The sequence below is a fragment of the Panicum virgatum genome, chromosome 4K (genome assembly GCF_016808335.1).
Source record: "Panicum virgatum strain AP13 chromosome 4K, P.virgatum_v5, whole genome shotgun sequence".
Classification (NCBI taxonomy): Eukaryota; Viridiplantae; Streptophyta; class Magnoliopsida; order Poales; family Poaceae; genus Panicum; species Panicum virgatum.
Genome location: NC_053139.1, coordinates 3,670,671 through 3,689,062, shown reverse-complemented (window position 1 = coordinate 3,689,062; position 18,392 = coordinate 3,670,671). Strand labels below are relative to the sequence as shown.

Below are 18,392 nucleotides of genomic sequence, written 5' to 3'. Positions count from 1 at the left end.
AAAAATTTAATTGTTCTAATAATAAAAAAATTGTTTTGAAACAAAACAATTGTTCCGGAACAAATTTGACTGGAATACACATGTGATTATTGGGCCAGTTTAGACTCAAAACATGAAATCTGGAGTGAAGAAACTTTAGCTTGACAAGTCTGTCGGGTTAGACGGGTGACCCCCCAACAGCGCCTGATTGAAGTGCAGACAAGAAGTGCATCTACAAAGTGTTTGCGACTTTACGGTAGTCGAGCTCGAGCCTGCCTGGCTGTAGTCTCGGCCAGATAGCAGGCTCGTTCGAGCTGAGCTCGTTGATATTTCGGCTGAGCCCAGTCGCGGGCCCACCTCATCGCCGCCTCCTCTTCCCGCGCCCCCCGCCCGCCTCTCTGGAGCGACGGTTGCCTGCTCCCACTCCAACCATGGCCGCCACCGCCGCCGCCCTGGTGCGGGCTCTCTCCTCACCACCGTCCCCGTCTCCTCCGCTCTCCTCGCGACCGAGACCGAGAGCCCTTCGCGGGGACACTCTCCTCTCGCTCCGCGAAAAGCCGCGCGCCCGCGTCGTCTGTGCCGCCGCCGCCTCCGGCTCCTCCAACTTCGGGTAGGAACACCTTCACGCTGTCGACTTATGCCTCTATAATCTCTTGTTTTACTCGACCCACTAGATCGTTAGATGATAATTGCACAATCGGAGGGATACAAATTGGATTGGGTCTCCGTCTCGCTCGCCTATACTGACTCACTCATAGTTTGGTAGGAGGCATCCGGCCAACAGAGAGGCATCTAGCAATCTTAGTTGTGACAGAAAACAGCAGTTTTCGCGCTAGAAAATATGCATGGTAGATGTCCTCAAGTGCGGAATTGTGGTTGTATTCTTCGTAATCAGCAGCTTGCCTATCAGTTGCATTTCATCATATTTTTTTAGATATCCGGCCTCTATATCCAGCCAATTCATTTCATAATATATGCAGCCAATTCTGTTGTACTTCCTTTGATGTTGAAGACTTAATGTAACAATTCTGGATTACCTTTTCTAATGCATGCCATGCCCCTTTTGGTTTGTCAGGAATCAAACATCACTGATGCCTCCTTTCAGCTTTACACTTGATGAAGGTTTTTCCAGGTCCAAAAAGCCGTATAGATGGCAACGGGTATTGCTTAAAGTAAGTGGGGAGGCTCTTGCTGGAGATCACACAGAAAACATTGACCCAAAGGTGAGTCTTCTTATGGTGGGGCTGGAACATCTTTGAATTTAAGCAGTAAACTATTAATGTGTGCGGGTCATGTAACTTAATGTAACTGTGTTGTGTGTTGCAGATTACAATGGCAATTGCAAGAGAGGTCGCTTCTGTCACCAAGCTAGGTGTAGAGGTGTGCCCTCTCTACCGCCTTCCATTATTTCTTAATTTCATACTTGTTTCAGTATTTAGAGTTAATGAAGTAAAATCACATAATTATGCTTGATAGTTCAATGGTCTGATCCCATTGCCTTGGAATCAAGTGTCTTGTATTTTCTCGTCTTCTCTAGTATAATATTATGCTGTGTATTGAGAATGTTCCCTTGCAGGTTGCTATTGTTGTTGGTGGGGGCAATATCTTCCGTGGGGCCTCTTGGGCTGGATGTAGTGGGCTTGATCGCTCATCTGCGGATTACATCGGGTAAATATGTCCAATGCTTGATGTATTTTCATGTGTTGTATATTAACTTAGGAGTTCAACATTTGTAATGCCAGGCTGATCCTGCCTAAGATACAAGCCACATTCAAAGTAGTTTACTGAGTGGAAATATGAACAATACTTTTAAGAAACTGCAATTTTATGAAAGTTCAAAATCACCTGTAATTTATTACTTGTTCTCTGTCTATAATATTTTGTGCTCTGCTGCTCATTTCGAAAGACATTTATTGTGACAACAAATGGTAGGGTTTCTTACTATAAAAAAATAGTTATGTTTGATCGTGTTTCCTAATTCAGAATGCTGGCTACTGTGATGAATGCTATATTTCTTCAAGCAACAATGGAGAGCATTGGAATACCAACCCGTGTCCAAACTGCCTTCCGTATGTCAGAGGTTGCAGAGCCATACATACGCCGAAGAGCTGTCAGGCATTTAGAGAAAGGAAGGGTTGTTATATTCGCTGCTGGGACAGGGAACCCATTCTTTACAACTGATACAGCCGCTGCTCTCCGTTGTGCAGAAAGTGAGTTCATCCTTTATTCTTCACAAATGAACTGTTTTTTGGTACAAAAAATATAGACAAATATGCTTGCAGAGATGTGTACATGTCTCAGTTCTAAAATAAGTTCTTGCTTTAGTGTCATGCTGTAGTCAGTTGCAGGTTAGTTGACTCACAAGGACTCTCATAGCAGCACTTTTGGACTTTTTCCTATGAGTTACCTACTTACCTCACTTCTCTTAGTTTGTCAGAACATCCAGTTGCAGATTGAGTTAAAATGAAAACTGTGGATGTAACTGTTAGGTTAGACAATATTCTGCACCTATCTTAAAGCTGGTTTTCTGCCACAGTGCTGGGACTTGTACAAAACTTGTGATATAGAGTATTTTCACTAACTCTTGCTTATTTACATAAGCAATCATGATCCCAAGGTATAGTTTGCCTGTAGAAACATGCTATCATTGTGTAAGCTTGAACTTGCCTTTCCTAGACTGGCTTCTCCGATGGACATAATTGTTTCATTCAGTAGAAGTTGTTTAACTTAACAGTATATTTTGTACTGACATTTTTCTCCCTGTTATTATGCAAACAGTCAATGCAGAGGTAGTGCTTAAAGCAACAAATGTTGATGGTGTGTATGATGCAGACCCCCGACATAACCCAAATGCCCGCCTTCTTGAGACAGTGAGCTATCATGAAGTGACTACAAGAGATCTCTCGGTAATGGACATGACTGCCATTACACTATGCCAAGAAAACAACATTCCCGGTATGGACGCTATCAGTTTTGATACTTTTTTTTTGGATAATGACGGAAAAGTAAAATCCCAGCCTCTACTTTGCGTTGCATTTTATTATCTGTTTTGAATTTTTAATCTGACACATCATTTTACAGTTGTCGTGTTCAACTTGCAAAAGCCTGGGAACATTGCAAAGGCTATTGTTGGTGAGAAGGTTGGTACCTTTATTGGATGCACAGGAAATCAGGAACAAAATGGAAACGCACTGCATGAAGAAAGAAGATTGGTTAACGAGGCGTGAGCTCAACAGCTGCTCGATCTGTGCTCTCCCTCTTTCCTTATTTAGTTTATGCGTAGGAAGTTTTAGGAGGTTGGGTTTGGAGCTGGTGCTAGAATTAGCTAGACTAGATTAGCTACAAAGTTCTTATAGCTGCAACCTTGAAAGAAGACAATTAGACCAAAATTTTCCAGCCAAGTGCTGCTATCCTATGTACAATAGACTCAAGGAGATTACCTAATAAAATAAAATCTTTTTGCATGTGGCTGTACGTAAAGGACGATTCACAGCTCCTGGTATTGGTGAGTGGCTGGCTGTGGTATGTGGAGGTGAGATTTCTAATCAATTTCCTCAGTAACCCCCTGATAAAAGGAGGGGGGGGGGGGTAAAAGGATAGAAGATTATGCTGCATTCTTTATCGAACCGGTTAAAACATGCAAGTTTATCTTACTTATTGGTACTGACTACTGAGAAGCATCTCCTGATGTCTCTATCTTTTTGGAGCAATCATGAATGCATTCTTGTAATCCGATCCTATTGCTTTTCTTCATTACATGCGTGTTATTTCCTTTGGTCGAGAAAGTGAGTGAGGGTTGCAAAAGACCGAGGTGAATAGGCCTTGGTCAATCTTCTCCATGGCATTTCTGCACAGAGATTGGCGACGGGGCCAACACGATGTTCTGGTAGAACAGATGGCGGCTTGGGCAGAGTATCCGAGAAATTGATTGCTCCTCTGCTGTTTGCATTGATCCCAGAAACGACCGTTCCCTTCTTTATCGATGAAATTGGCATGATCTCGTGCCCATTCGTTGAACAAAAGAAAACAAGGAAAGAAAATACCGTGCTGCTGTTGAAGCCATGGTCACCCAGCATGGATTCAAGACATTCATGGGACGCTATCGTGAACTATCTTCATCTTTTTTTTTTGAGATTGTGAACTATCTTCATCTTTGGGAGATCCTTGCAGAGGTGGAACTACAACCAACCAAGTTGTTCCTTTTTCTTTTCTTTTTTGCGAAAAGTTGTTCCTTTTCCTTTCTTTCTTTAACGCAAGTTCAAGAGAGAGAGAGAAGAAAAACATCACACAAATTTGAACGCCTAAGGCCTCGTTTGGCAGCACCCGGAATGCCCAGGAATGAAGTGGCCCGGTTTGCAATCAGATATGGACCGGAATCGTCGTTCGTTTTGGGTGGCCCGAAATGAAAACGGGCCTGGCTCGGCCTGCTTCCACCCTATTCCGGCCCGGATTCAATCCCCACCTCCCACCCTCCGGATCCAATCCGGACCGAGGCGGAGAGGGGAGCGCGAGGGACTCAGCTTCAGTACCTTTGCTCTGTAAAGGCACGCTGCGTCTTTCGCTCCATCGCGTGCGTCCACTGGTCATCCAAGGGCAAAGCCGATTTAACAACAAAAAAAACAAAAGAAAGGCACGGGGGCAGGGCCGAAGCGAGGGCCACGGCCATTTGGGCGCGCGAGAGGTCTGGTGGGCGTGCGGATTCGCGCCCTCCGCGTCGGATTCGCGCCCTTCGCGCCCTCCGTGCCGGCCTGCGCCGCGCTGCACCAGAGGACGGAGGCGGCCTTGCCGCGCCGCGCGGGAGGAGGGAGGTGGCCTGCGCCGCGCCGCACGGGAGGAAGGAGGGATCTGCGCCGCGTCGCGCCAGAGGAGAGCAGCAGGCTGCGAGGCGTCGATTCAGAGGTACTAGAGCTGAAGGAGAGGAGCCATTACCACGCCGTGAAGGGGAGGGACGCTGCTTCCTCTAGGTTCGATCTACAGCGAGGGGTTTCAGGGTTTCAGGTATGACACAATAACAATATGCTGTTTTTTTCTGAGATCTGCAATAGTCTTGATGCCAATAGCTATAGTTCCTAGCTAGTTGTGTTTTTTGCCTGAATGTGCAATGCTTGTGTGATACACTGCTAGCAATTCGATTAATATTGTTTGTTGGATTTACATATTCAAATGCTCCTGCTTGATTCATTCCTTTTAGTTCACGATATATGCTTTTTCTTATGTGCACTTCTGTTCTTTCCTCGCTGGGCTACATTTTGCTAGCAGCTTGTGGAAGGCAAATGATAGAATCGGAGAAGGGGGCGCCTCAAGTTGGATTGAGGTTCAAAAATCTAGATGAAGCTTGGCAGTTTTGGGTGGCATATGGAGGCCGTATGGGCTTTGATGTGAGGAAAAGATACAAAAATGTGAGCAGATATGATGGTGAGGTGACTTCATGCAGATATGTTTGTTCCAATGAGGGTCATCGAAGGAAAGGACAGTCAGATAATGCACCAAAGCTTTTTAGAGCTGAAACAAGAACTGATTGCAAAGCTCGGATGAGTCTTATATTGGATCGAGAAGCAAAAAATTATGAAGTCACTGATGTTGTGCTCGAACACAATCACCTCCTTCACTTGCCAGAAACTCGCCACTTGATGGTATCACAAAGAAAAATTTCAGAACTTCAAGCCTTTGAAATCGAGACAGCTGATGATTCTGGAATTAGACCAAAAGCTGCACATGAGTTGGCTAGTCGTCAAGTTGGTGGATCACTTAACCTCAGCTACACATGCCGTGACCGTAAAAATTATTTGCAGAGCAAAAGGTAGAGGGAGTTGGCCTATGGACAGGCTGGAAGTATGCTGCAATATTTTCAAGAAAAAATCACCGAGAACCCATCATTTCAGTATGCTGTGCAATTGGATTGTGAAGAGCGCATAACCAATATTTTCTGGGCTGATGCTAAAATGATCCTTGACTATGCACAACATCAGTGACTTCATATATGCAGCGATGGCAAAAGCTATACCTAGAGTATTCACATCATCATATCATGGGCTGTGCACCTTTCATATAATGCAGAATGCTGCTAAACATTTATCTCCAGTAAAAGATAAGGACAATGAAGAATGTGAAGAGGAAGATGAATGCGAAGAGGACAATGAAGAATCTCATATTCTCAAAGATTTTAGTGCATGTATGTATGGCTTTGAGGACAAGACAACATTTGAAGAAGCATTTGACATCATGAGATCTAAAGTGTGTAAACAAACTTGGTTAGATAGCATCTACAAGGTGAAGGAGAAATGGGCTGAATGTGATCAAGCAAATACCAAGCAAGCAAAAAATACCAAGAAGACTAATGAGCACACCTATGCTGATGCAAGCAAGCAAAGTGTATACTCCAGCTATTTTTGAAGCTTTCCAAAGTGAATATGAAAGATCCATGGCTGCATGCAGTAAGGTATTGGATGGAAATACATATGGCATTGCTATTGGGAGTTTAAATGGTGATAGATTTGAGGAGGAGCGCATAGTTACATGTGATCCTTCAAAGCAAATTGTGTCCTGTAGCTGTGGAATGTTCAGTAGAACTGGAATATTATGTGCACATGGTTTGAAAGTTCTTGATTTAATTAACACAAAGACATTGCCGGCACATTATATATTACCGAGATGGACTAGAGAAGCATGCAAAGGAAATATACAAGATAGTCAAGGAAGGAACGTGGTAGCAAATCCTAAGTTGGAAGCTCATCTTCGGTACAGATCTTTGTCTCATAAGTTCCTCAATTTGGCATACAAAGCAGCGAATTATCCAGAGTGTTGTTTGATGTTAGACAATGGACTTGATTGCCTTGATGCACAGCTAGAGGATAAACTCATTGCATTGATTGCTCCCATGAAAAATTCATGTAATGACCAAGAAAATGTTGAGCCCAATGTGCAGCAGAGAAATAACTTGGTCAGTGCAGCACAGCTAAAGAAAAAGGAGGTCCAGCCGAAAAGTTCAAAGAGGAAAAAAATCTTGGATTGACAAGTTGCAAAAAAGGAAGCCTAAGCCAGCTAAATCTACCAAACAAACAAAAAAAGCAGCAAAGGTATTTGTTCCATTGAACCTGCACACTCTTACATGTTATTGTCATTCATTCATAAAATAATTAATTTAACTTGCATTGCTAGGAGCAAAAGAAAGATGATGGTGTACATCCCCAAGTAGAAGAGAATGGTGACAGCAACAAAGGAGCACCTGTGGAGCTTCAAGAATGCAGTATCATTCGCAGCTTAGGAATTTTTACCGAACTCCTAACATCTCCAAGTTGTGATCTTGGTGATGAAAATCAGTTCTAGAATGTGGATTCCAACTTAGTGATTTTGGACATACCTAACCACAGTATTTGGTTAGCTAACTATAGCATTTTGTGGCCTAATTGTACAAGTGAAATGGCCTTTACTTTGAAAGGTTCAGCTGCTGGTCTATTGCACTAGAATGAACAATATATGTTGTAATAAGCCCGCAGCTGCAAGACAGACAATACCTTTCCTTTTGTATCTATTTCAGTTAGTGTTCTGAAGATATAAAGTATGAACTTGTTAATTGGGGCAAGTTCTTAAAGAGTTCAGGGGATGATAGATGTGTCTATTTTACTACTGAATATTTCCTATTTGTTCCCTAAAATTCTGTTTGAATGATTCAGAATTCCATGTGTTTGTGATGTCCTATAAATGTCACTTAGAATGCTTGGAAATGCATGCTTTGCTTCCTGTCATGTGAGGCACCTTGGATTTGACACTCTATTTATGAATTAACTATTTTTTAGAGAAATATATAGTAGTATAAAAATCTGAATGTTTGGTACAAAACTCAAACTGTTTAGTCTGAATGTGTAGGTGTTTCTGTTGTATCCTGCTATCTTCTCTTGGGAGTGCTGAGGGCTGTTAGATTTGAAATGGACGCTGGATATGGCAGGTAAAGGTACAACGTGCCTTTGTGAAGCAAAGGTACTGAAGCTGAGTCGGCGAGGCTGGCGGCGCGCGAGGCGACGGCGCGCGGAAAGGGAAGGGCGTGGCTGGCGGCACACGAAGGCTCACGAGCGACGGCGCGGGAGGCGACAACGCAGCGGCACGGCGGCGGTCCGGCGGCGGGCTTCTCCACCAGTTAGCCACCGCCTCTCTCCTCCTTCCCGTCTCCACGTTTCTTGTGTTGACCTCCGGCGGCCTGGAGGTGCGAATGGTCGGAAGGGAGGCGGCGGCACTGTGCCTGATGACCGCGGCGCGCCATGCCTCTGCGCGCTTCATGCTCGTGCTCCACTGGCTGGATCTGCCCGTGCAGCACGCGAGTGTGTGCATCGTCGGCGGCATGACTGTGCAAGACGCCGTCGTGGACGTGCCCGCCGCCGCGCTGAGGGACGAGTGCGCCCTCCGGGGCTCCGGGCAGCATTGTTACACTGGCTGCAGCAGACCAGCTAGCATCTTGGATTCTTGTTTGGGTCGGCGGGTTTGCGCTGATCTGATCCACTCAGATCCGTCGCCAAATCAAGCACTCCTACTCGTGTATCAATTCGTGGTCGGCTTGACATAAGCTGGCACCAAATCAAGCTAGCTAGCTGCATCTAATCTCTCGTGCATCTTTCTTCTCGATCTATATATTGCAAAATGTTGCTGTCCGTGTTTGCATTATTGCACATGCATATAGTGCTTTTTAGTGTGTTTAGATTTTTGGTGGTGGCGCATTGACTCAAAAATAATGGCTGGAACTTACATTAGGACCTGTTCAAAGGAGCGAGAGGGGTTAGATTATTGTGTGCTATTGGATTGGTGAGGAAAGTCAGCTCATCAATCGCTCCTATTAGTATACCATCTCATTTCCTTGTCTGTGTAGCCCTGATTTCCTTGGGCACTCAAGCGGCACAATGCTTCAAAATTTCAGAAACATACTACATAATTGTCAAACTTCTTCCGCTTGTATCATCCTGCAAGCCTTAACATACTGCATACTGCAAGACTTAACTGAAGATCATTGTACTGCATAACCTTCTACTCTTCAGCAGAATGCTTTACTAAAAATCTTAGTTCTGTCAGGCTTGAGTTCCTGCAGTCACGATATCATTTAAAATGTTGTTATCCGCACGTAATAGTTCTTGACTCAATACTTTAGAAATGAATCAATGTACTTCAGTTTTAGTTTTATGTGGGTCAAGTTCCCAATATGTCGATACATGCTGCCAAATTTGTTGGCTTACATTGTATTTGTAAAAAAAAACTTGTTGACATTTCCAGTCTTCATATGACTCAATGGGCTTCAGTTTTGGTTTTCATTCACTTATTCCTTATCTGTAAAAAAAAACTTGATGACATTTTCAGGGGGGCATATGAGGCAATGATCAAGAAATATTGGATTGGACAAAATGCCGGACACTTGAGTAGGCTTAGGCGAGTTATCTACTGGTTTCAGATACTAAATTAAGCTTTGAAGCTGTGAAAGATACTGTGAAGCTTTGGGCTATATCATTGAGGAAGGAATTCAGAGTTGTGAAGTCTAGCAGCAAAGAATATGAGGTAAAGTGTGTCAATGACGATTGTACATGGCGAGTACATGCCTACAAGGGCAAGTACAAGACACACTGGGAGTGTTCAATTGTTACACCACATACATGTAGATTAACTGCTGTTGCTCAAACTCACCGTAACATCATATCCACTTTCGTTGCCAAGAAGATGTATGGGGTGATTCTGGACAAAATTGATTATGAGCCAAAATTGGTAATTAGGGACATCGACGACCGTTTTCAATACAAAATCAGCTATGCAAAGGCTTGGCGGGCAAAACAAAAGGTGTTTGAGATGAGATTTGGCACATATGAGGCATCATATGATAACCTGCCTCACATGCTGTCAGCAATTGTGCAGAGAAATCCTGAAAGCACGGATGATACCTACATTGTACCGAGTTTAGATGGGAGACCTGGGTTTCTGCTTCGTGCTTTCTTCTGCCTTGGTGAATGTGTGAGGGCATTTATATCGTCTTCCTGTTCTATGTATTGACGGCACATTCTTGACAGTAAGATATAAGGGGACAATACTGACAGCGATTGGAGTTGATTGCAACAAGCAGGTGGTTCCCATCGCCTTTACTTTTGTTGAGAATGAGAACACAGAGAGCTGATACTGGTTCCTTGAACGTGTGAAGATTCACGTTGTTGCTGGAAGGCCTGATGTTTGCCTCATCAGACATGCTGGACTTCTAGCAGCAATAAGGCAACTACATGAAGGAAGTCGAGGACAACCTCCTCTATGGCCAGATGTTGTGAGTAGGTGGTGCATAAGTCATATGGGTGCAAACTTTTATGAGCACTTCAAGAATAAGGAACTTATGAATTTGTTCAAGAGATTGTACACTCAGAATCAGCAGTGGAAGTTTAATGCATTGTGGCAGGTGCTAGATAACATGTGCGCCGAGCTGCTAAAGGAACATGTCTCAACCTCCAGCCGGAGACGTTCCGGCGGCGGACCTTTCACACAGTGGATTAAGGGTGCACCTAAGGAGAAGTGGTCAATTCTATACGACACTGGTGGTCGTCGATATGGGATCGAGACAACCAACCACGCAGAGTGTTACAATATGGTAATGCGTCATGTTCGTGGATTTCCTCTTATTGGCATAGTTGAATTTCATCATGTACGGATGCATAAGGTACTTCAAAGAGCGGTACCAGGCAACTTCTGTTTTATTTAATGATCTAGGTGTGATTTTTTGTAATAGGGTCACTAACTATATGAAAGAAAAGATTGAAAAGGCTCGATATCACAGAGTGATCTCCATGGCACAAAGGATCAAATGTTTGAGGTTTCATGAAAGGACAGGACAGGGCAGGGTGTCCGCAGACAAAGGGTCATTCAGGATTGCTTGATAACGCCGGAAGGCAAGGTTTTTTTTGCAGATGCAAGAAGCCACGGCTTCTTCACTTACCATGCTCCCATGTCATTGCGGCATGTTCAGAATCTGGGTTGGATCCTAGGGTTTTTGTTTCACAATATTACAGAAAAGAAACCGCTGTGCACACTAGGGCCATGAGATATATGACATAGGCAGTCTGGGATCATTCACTACATCAAATATCTCTCCAATGTACATTTCCAATCCAGATGCTAGGAGAGGGGTAGGTCGACGGCAGACACTTCGTATCCGTAACAGAATGGATGAGTCTGAGGCAGGAAAGAAGAAAAAAAGATGCAACCTGTGTGGAGCAGATGGTCACACTTACAAGAAGTGCCCTAAAATGCAAGAAGATAATGCTGGTGCTGAGGTTGGACCTTCTGGAAATCCCACCGATGGATTGCCTCCGGATTTTGGAGCCCGTCGCGTCTAGATTTCGTTATGTGTGCATATGTATTTGAACTAGATGTATGGATATGTATTCCGACCTGTATGTCATAATTACATTTCGTTATGTATGGATATATATTTGCACCAGATTGTAGCATGTAATATTACGAAGGTATTTGTATAGTAAGATTTCTTGGTTGTAGTTCTAAATGTGTAGGTTGGTTCAATTACATTGCTCACTGAATGTAGTGTACTGGAAATAGAAGGGTACTTACGAATCATAAATTTTCGGTTTGCAATACAGTTTTGTAAACAATGCTACGATTACAAAGCAGAGGCTTAAGCCGTTCGTACTACTAGATACTTGAACAATAAAAAACATGGCATGTGGACTCCTGGGGGACTGTTTCCGTCACCTTATTCAATAGAATGTAGGTGGATCCTGAGGATGCCATGGTGTTGAGCCCTGGCAACCACAAGTGAGCAATCAGATTACTAATATACTATATCAATGCTAATCATTATCAGTAACTACACCTAAATATACCACTAATCACTCCTAATAATAATTAAACTGATTGCTAAATTATTTTCTAACATTTTTTCTAAAATTTTCTATAATTTTCTAACATTTTCTAAAATTTATTAATATTATTTTCTAATTTTTAAGACTTTCTAATACTTCTCTAACAATTTTCTAGTATTTTCTAATACTAAATCTAACACAAAATGTACTATAGCAATGCTAATCACTACAAGTAACTGCATCTAAATGTACCACTAATCACTCCTAACAATAATTGAACTGATTTCTAATCTACTGTTTAAAAAAAATAATTACAACATAATCTATTTATAAAATGTAGAAAATTTTAGTTACCTAAAGTCGCCTGCTTGAAAATCCAACAGGGCTTCGCCGCTTTGCCTCTCCCTCCCTCCCTCTTTTCTTTTTTTTCTAGATTTTTTGTAAGGCAAACGAGGGGTAAGGAGGCAGCTAACACCTTATATAGGGATGGGGGCCGGCCGCCCGGCTGCCGGGCGACCGGTCCCCAGGGACCTGTTAGCAATTTTTTTTCGTCTTTTTTTTGCGAATAAGCCTCTGCCGTCCGGCTGCCGGGCGGCCAGAGTATATTTCTGTAAATTTCCAAACCGAAAATATATTTTTGTAAATAACGAAAATAAAAAATATAAAAATAAAAAAACCGCGTCTTCTCGTTGCTCGGTGGCCGGAAGCCACATTAGGCCCAGTAAGTCTCCCGAGCCCTACTCCCTTCTCCTTCCTCAGCAAATTTCCTGATTAATTTGGTGTGAGGATTGATTGATTTCCTGATTAATTTGGTGTGAGGATTGATTGACATATTTTTTTTTGAACGAACGGCACTCGACTAGTGCGTTTCTATTGACACAGCAGAAAAAAAATACAAAGTTATGTCCCTGGGAGGCCATAACTAGGTAATAAAAGCAAAAACAAAGAACACCACAAGAACAAACCGGCGGGTTGGATTGGGGCATCAACACGCGCCGAACTCAAACTACTCAAACAACCCAGACTGATCGGATTGGGGCATCGACACAGTCGCACAACTCAACTCCAAGCCAACTCCGCCCGGTTTGGAATTAGCCCACGCAACAAATACAACAGAACCAAAGCCCGCGGCACACCCCGAACCATCCACACTCATGTAGTCGCCGAGAACCTCCAGGCGTGACCCGCGTCGATAGGGAACCGAAAGATGTAGACCACACCACACCGGGAGGACCACCGCCATGCAGGGTCCACCGCCACCGTGCCGCTGCAACACCACCCACCACCTGACGGAGTGAAACCACCGAAACTGAACCTCTCAAGGCTGCCACACAGTCGCCACCATGAAAACGCAATGCGCGGGGGCCTCGCCACTTCTGCCGTTGGACCTCACTCCAGTCGCCTCGAAGAAACACCACGCGTGGGGGCTTCGCCACGCCCGCCACAGTACTCCACTCCACGGTTCCGTCTCCTTTATCGCCGTCGAGGGGGTGAGCAAGGTTGCCCCACGTCCGTAGGTCTCCATCTAAACCGAGCCGCCGGCGCAGGCCGGCCTCACCTACTTGCTTCGCCCACACACATGACCTCCGCCGTCGTCCCAGCAGCCGAAGAAGTCGCTTGCACCATCTTCCGACGATGTACCACACCGGAAAGCCCAGCCAAGCTGAGCAGACCGCCGCGGTCCGCTGCAAGCCAAGCCGTCCCATGATGCCAATGCCGCAAGCGTCGTCCTTCGACGCAGTCCCCCGCCGCACTGACAGTTGCCAAACAACGTCAGCCGCCACGGTCCGCTGCAAGCAGCCCCAACCGACAAACATGTGACAACCTCCGACCACCACCAAAACTGCGAACGCCACAACGAGAGCGCGGCAACACCCATTCAGCTTGCCACGCGATGGAATAGCCAACACCATCTGCTGCTGCCCATGACCAATGGGTCAGGAATACCTTAAGCCTAGATGGGCCTCGAAAGACGACGCCTCCAAGGAGGTCACGACGCCAAAGGCGCCGCCGTCGCTCGTCCAAGAACTGGACCGGGTTTTCACCCCGAGAGCCCCGTGTAACAAAGTTGTAGCTCCACGATAACGCCCTCAACAGGAAAACAACGCCCTAGGGCGCCGTCGTCATCTCTGCCAACAAGAATGCCGGCAAGGGCTTTCGCCCGGAGCTTCCAAATCCTCGCTACCCGATCATGGCTAGGCACTCCCGGACTACAGACACGGCAGCCCATCCGGAGCGGCTCTGCCGCCGCCGCGCCTCCACGCACCATGCCACTGACCTCCACATCTGCTGCGCTCATTGTTTAGAGCTTCTCACAACAACGCCAAGCTGCTCCGCAGAGGGGTGCAGTCCCCGCCGTGGCCCGTCACTGCCAGCACCGGCGAGCGCACCGCGCCACGCCTGCGTCGAGGCCGACGTCGTGCCCGCCGGCACCCGCGCCGTGGCCAGCACGGCCCCCACGCAGTCACCGGGGCCCCCATGTCGTCGCCGCCGGCACGATGTCGCGGGGGTGGCTTCACGGCCGCAGCTCCACCCCAGCCGCACCACCACCGGGGGCGTCGCCCCCAGCTCCAGCTCACCATGTCAGGCCACAGCCGCCGCACGCGCCCCCAACACGCCGAGCCTAGGCAACGCCGGTGCAGTGCCGACCGTCAGATCCGGCAGCAAGAAGACTGGATCCACTCACGGCAGGCCCGGATCCATGCCGTCGTCGTCCCGGTGCGCCACCCGGCCAAAGCCACCAAACGCTGTCCCGCACTGGCACAGGGGGCCCCCGCCGCCGCCTTGCCCCGCCGTCGCCTTCCTCGCCGGCCGCCGGGCTTCCGGAGGCCCGCTCAAGCGACGGCGAGGGAGGGAAGGGGAGGTGGCTGGGTCTGGGGCGGCGGCGCGAGGGAGCCCCCCGGTCGCCTTGCGGGAGTGACGCGGGGGAGAAGACTAGCACCGATCGGTTTGATTGACATATGGCGATAAACGTTTAATGCTAGATACAGATGTTTCAGGATTTTCCTGAAAAAAAAAGATGGGTGATGGGTGGATGTTGCTTCTGATCATGGGGCTTAGTTACCCTAACTTAGGGTCTCGATCATTACTAGCACGCATTAAGGAGGCCCCGTTTTGGGGCGTAAGAATTTCGATGGAAACTCTGCAAGTACTGCATGGAACAATAGAATTACTGAAAGAATCTAGCAAAATTCCAGGACTCTAGTTCTCTAGATGGAAAATGAAATAGGGGTATTCCTCTGGAATTTCCGAGACTCTAATAGGCTCGCCATTCTGCTACTGTAAACTGCATGCTGCCTTGTGGAATAGTATCCGGTTCTTGATTCACTGCACAAGGGCTCATGTTTATTACACATTGTTTTTTTTGAAAGGGTTTATTGCACATTGTTAATAAGAAAGTTCAAATCGGTTGGTACCATGTGCTGGTACTGCACGTAGGGTAACCAGGTCCCTAAGCCTAAAGGAAGTTTGATGCTAGATACAGATGTTTCGGGATTTTCCTGAAAAAATCAGATGGGTGATGGCTGGATATCTTTTTCTGATCGTTGGGCTTAGTTACAGTAACTTGGAGTCTCGATCACTACTAGTACGCATTAAGGAGGCCCCGTTTGGGGCGTAAGAATTTCGATGGAATTCTGCAAGTACTGCATGGAACAATAGAATTACTGCAAGAGTCTAGCAAAATTCCAGCACTCCAGTTCTCTAGAATTCTGGATGGAGGATGGAATAGGGGTAGTCATTCTGCTATCGGAAACTGCATGCTGCCTTGTTGAATAATAGTATACAGTTACCGATTCACTGCACGAGTGCTCATGTTTATTGCCCATTCTTAATAATAAGAAAAAAGTCCATTTTTGGTCATCCAACTCTTGCCTCGGTTTGATTTCGGTCATCGAACTCCAAAACCGGGTATCTTTGACCATCCCACTCTTGAAACCATTCATTTTCGACCATCAGACGGTTTTGTTACCCGGTTTCGCTGACGTGGACGCCACAGGGCGGTGGGGTCCACTTGTCAGCCACATCTCTCCCCTCCTCTCCCCTTCCTCTCTCTTTCTTTCTTCTCCTCTCTCCACCACCGGTCCCCGAGCCGCCGCCGCCGCTGTGCTCCACACCTCCGGCCGCCCGCGCCTCCCCTGCCGCTCTCTACCCAGTTGCGCCTCTCCCCCGGTCTGCACCTCCTCCGCCATCCCCGACGCGGATCTGCTCGGATCGGGCGCGGACGTCGGTGGATCGGGCTCCCCTGCTCCCTCCGCCCCCATCCCCTGCTCGCGGACAGGCGGAGAAGGGCGCTCCGGCGGCGGCGGCAGCTCCTCCGCGGCCGTCCTCCCTCCCTCCCTCTCCGCCCTCCCATTCGCCGCCTCGAGCTCCGCTGTCTTCTCAAGCACGCTGGCAGCGGGCGGCGGAGCGGCGTGCGCGGTCATGGGCGGGAAGGGCGGAGCGGCGCGCCACGCAGCACACCCCGCAGCCAGGGGCAAGCCATGCTCCACGCCGCGCGGGGCTACGGCATTCCGCGGCGGGCGGTGGCGTGGCCTACAACGTCCGGCGGTGACTCGGGGCGCGTGCAGGGGAGGCAGGCGGGCGGGCGGCGCAGCCACCCGAGTGGGCGTGGCCCTGCGAGCGGGCGGGCGGCGCGGCCAAAGCGAGCGGGTGGCGGCGGCTCCTCAGAGCACGGCGATCGGGCGTGCGGCGGCGGCTCCGGCTCCTCTGGGTGGCGGCGGCCCCAACGGCAACGACGACCCGGGCACGATGAGGGGGCACGCGGCGGCGTCCGTCGCGTCCCCACCGGAGGAGAGGCCGTGCAGGGAGGCTGCACTAGCGAGGGCGGCTCAGGGGCCGGCAGCTGCCGGTGGTGGAGACAGAAGAAAGAGAGAGGAGAGGGAGGGGAGAAAAGAGAGGAGAGATGTGGCTGATAAGTGGACCCCACCGCACGTGGCGTCCACATCAGCGAAACCGGGTAACAAAACCGCCCGATGGCAAAAAAATAAATGGTTTTAAGGGTTGGATGGTCAAAGATACCCGGTTTTGGAGTTCGATGGCCAAAATCAAACCGAGACAAGAGTTGGATGGCAAAAAATAGACTTTTCCTAATAATAAAGCCTGTCGTTTGTTAACTTTAAGCCTTGTGTTGTTTCTTGTTAGCCTTGCAGTTTCAATGATGAAGAAGGAGGCACGATCTTTGTTCTGGCCAGACCTCCAGCCAGAACTCTTGGGACTTGTCCTCCTGCGGCTTCCCTCCCTGGCTGACCGTGTTCGACTAAGGGCTGTGTGCCGACCATGGCGCTCCAATGCTCGGCTGCAGCCCCTGCCCTCTCCGCTTCCATGGCTCACCCTCCTCAATGGGACCTTCCTCAGCATCCCCGATGGGGAAATTATCAGAATGCCGGCGCCGGGTGATGCTTTCTGCTTTGGTTCCATTGACAGCTGGCTATTCTTTGTGCACAGCGATGGTGGGTGCTCACTGGTGAACCCTTTCTCCAAGGCCACACTGGACCTTCCCAAGCTACCCATCAAGTGGTTTGAGGCAATCCGTAGGTTTGGTTCCACTTTCCAGAAGCTGGTGGTTCCCTCGCCCCTGGAATCATCACCAGGTTCCCTTGTTGCTGCACTGATCTTGGACAATTGTGGGACAATCCATATGTATCGGCCACCAATGGCAACCTACTTGCCCCTATGGAGGAACCAGGGACTGTATGACTACGTTTCGGATACTACCTTCTTCAAGGAAAAGTTTTATGGCCTTGGTATTCAAGACGTGCTCATGACATTTGAGCTTAACTTTGGCGCTGACAGTAAACCAAGGATATCATGCATCAAATGCATAACTAAGTACCCCACTAGAAGAGTTATCTTGCCCAAACCCCTGTACAGTAGTGGGAAGTCATCATACATGGAGACGAAATATTTAGTTGAATGCTGTGGTAGACTATTGATGGTGAAGCGAATGATTGAGTTTACTGATACAACACGTGAGCATCCCTTGGATTGTGATCGCACCGCGGCATTTGAGGTCTTTGAGGCAGATTTGAGCACCAAACCAGGCCAATGGAGATGCCGCACTACGTCGGGTGGCCAAGTGCTCTTTGTTGGGAAGCATTACTCCAAGTCGTTCCCTGCTGGAGAGAGCACTGGATTTCAAGAGGACTGCATATATTTCATGTGTGACTATCGTAATGATGCTGTTGATCCTCTTCATGATTCTGTGTAGGACCGAGAAATGCGACCAGAGGGGGGGTGAATGGGAGCCTTCGAAAATTATCACAATTGAAAACTTCGACTCAAGATCCAAAAGCGCCCCCCAACCCAAGAGTCCTAGTCGTATTGCAGAGTAGCTATAGAAGAGCTGTACAAACACCAAAAACCTTAGGAACAAGTGAAATCGAGCGCGGAAACAAACACACGAAATCAGCTCGATAACAGCACGGTATACTATCACCGGTTGAACCGACGTATACAGCTTAAATACGTCGGTCTATCCGGTGATACAGAGCCGGCAGCAGCAGATAGCAAGCACCGGTTGATCCAACGCCCTGGTTTGAATAACGTCGGTTCAACCGGTGAGCGACGCCGGTTTAACCGACAAAA

General features: G+C 47.6%; 1 protein-coding gene across 1 annotated transcript; it reads left to right on the top strand.

Annotated features, from left to right (window-relative positions):
* The first annotated feature begins 252 nt into the window (after positions 1-252).
* Positions 253-3,443, top strand: LOC120702583 (uridylate kinase-like). Its single transcript, XM_039986443.1, has 7 exons — positions 253-589; positions 1,055-1,202; positions 1,306-1,359; positions 1,556-1,647; positions 1,963-2,189; positions 2,758-2,934; positions 3,061-3,443. The coding sequence occupies exons 1-7, from the start codon at positions 411-413 to the stop codon at positions 3,204-3,206; spliced, it is 1,023 nt and encodes a 340-aa protein (XP_039842377.1). The 5' UTR covers positions 253-410; the 3' UTR covers positions 3,207-3,443.
* Positions 3,444-18,392: the final 14,949 nt, after the last annotated feature.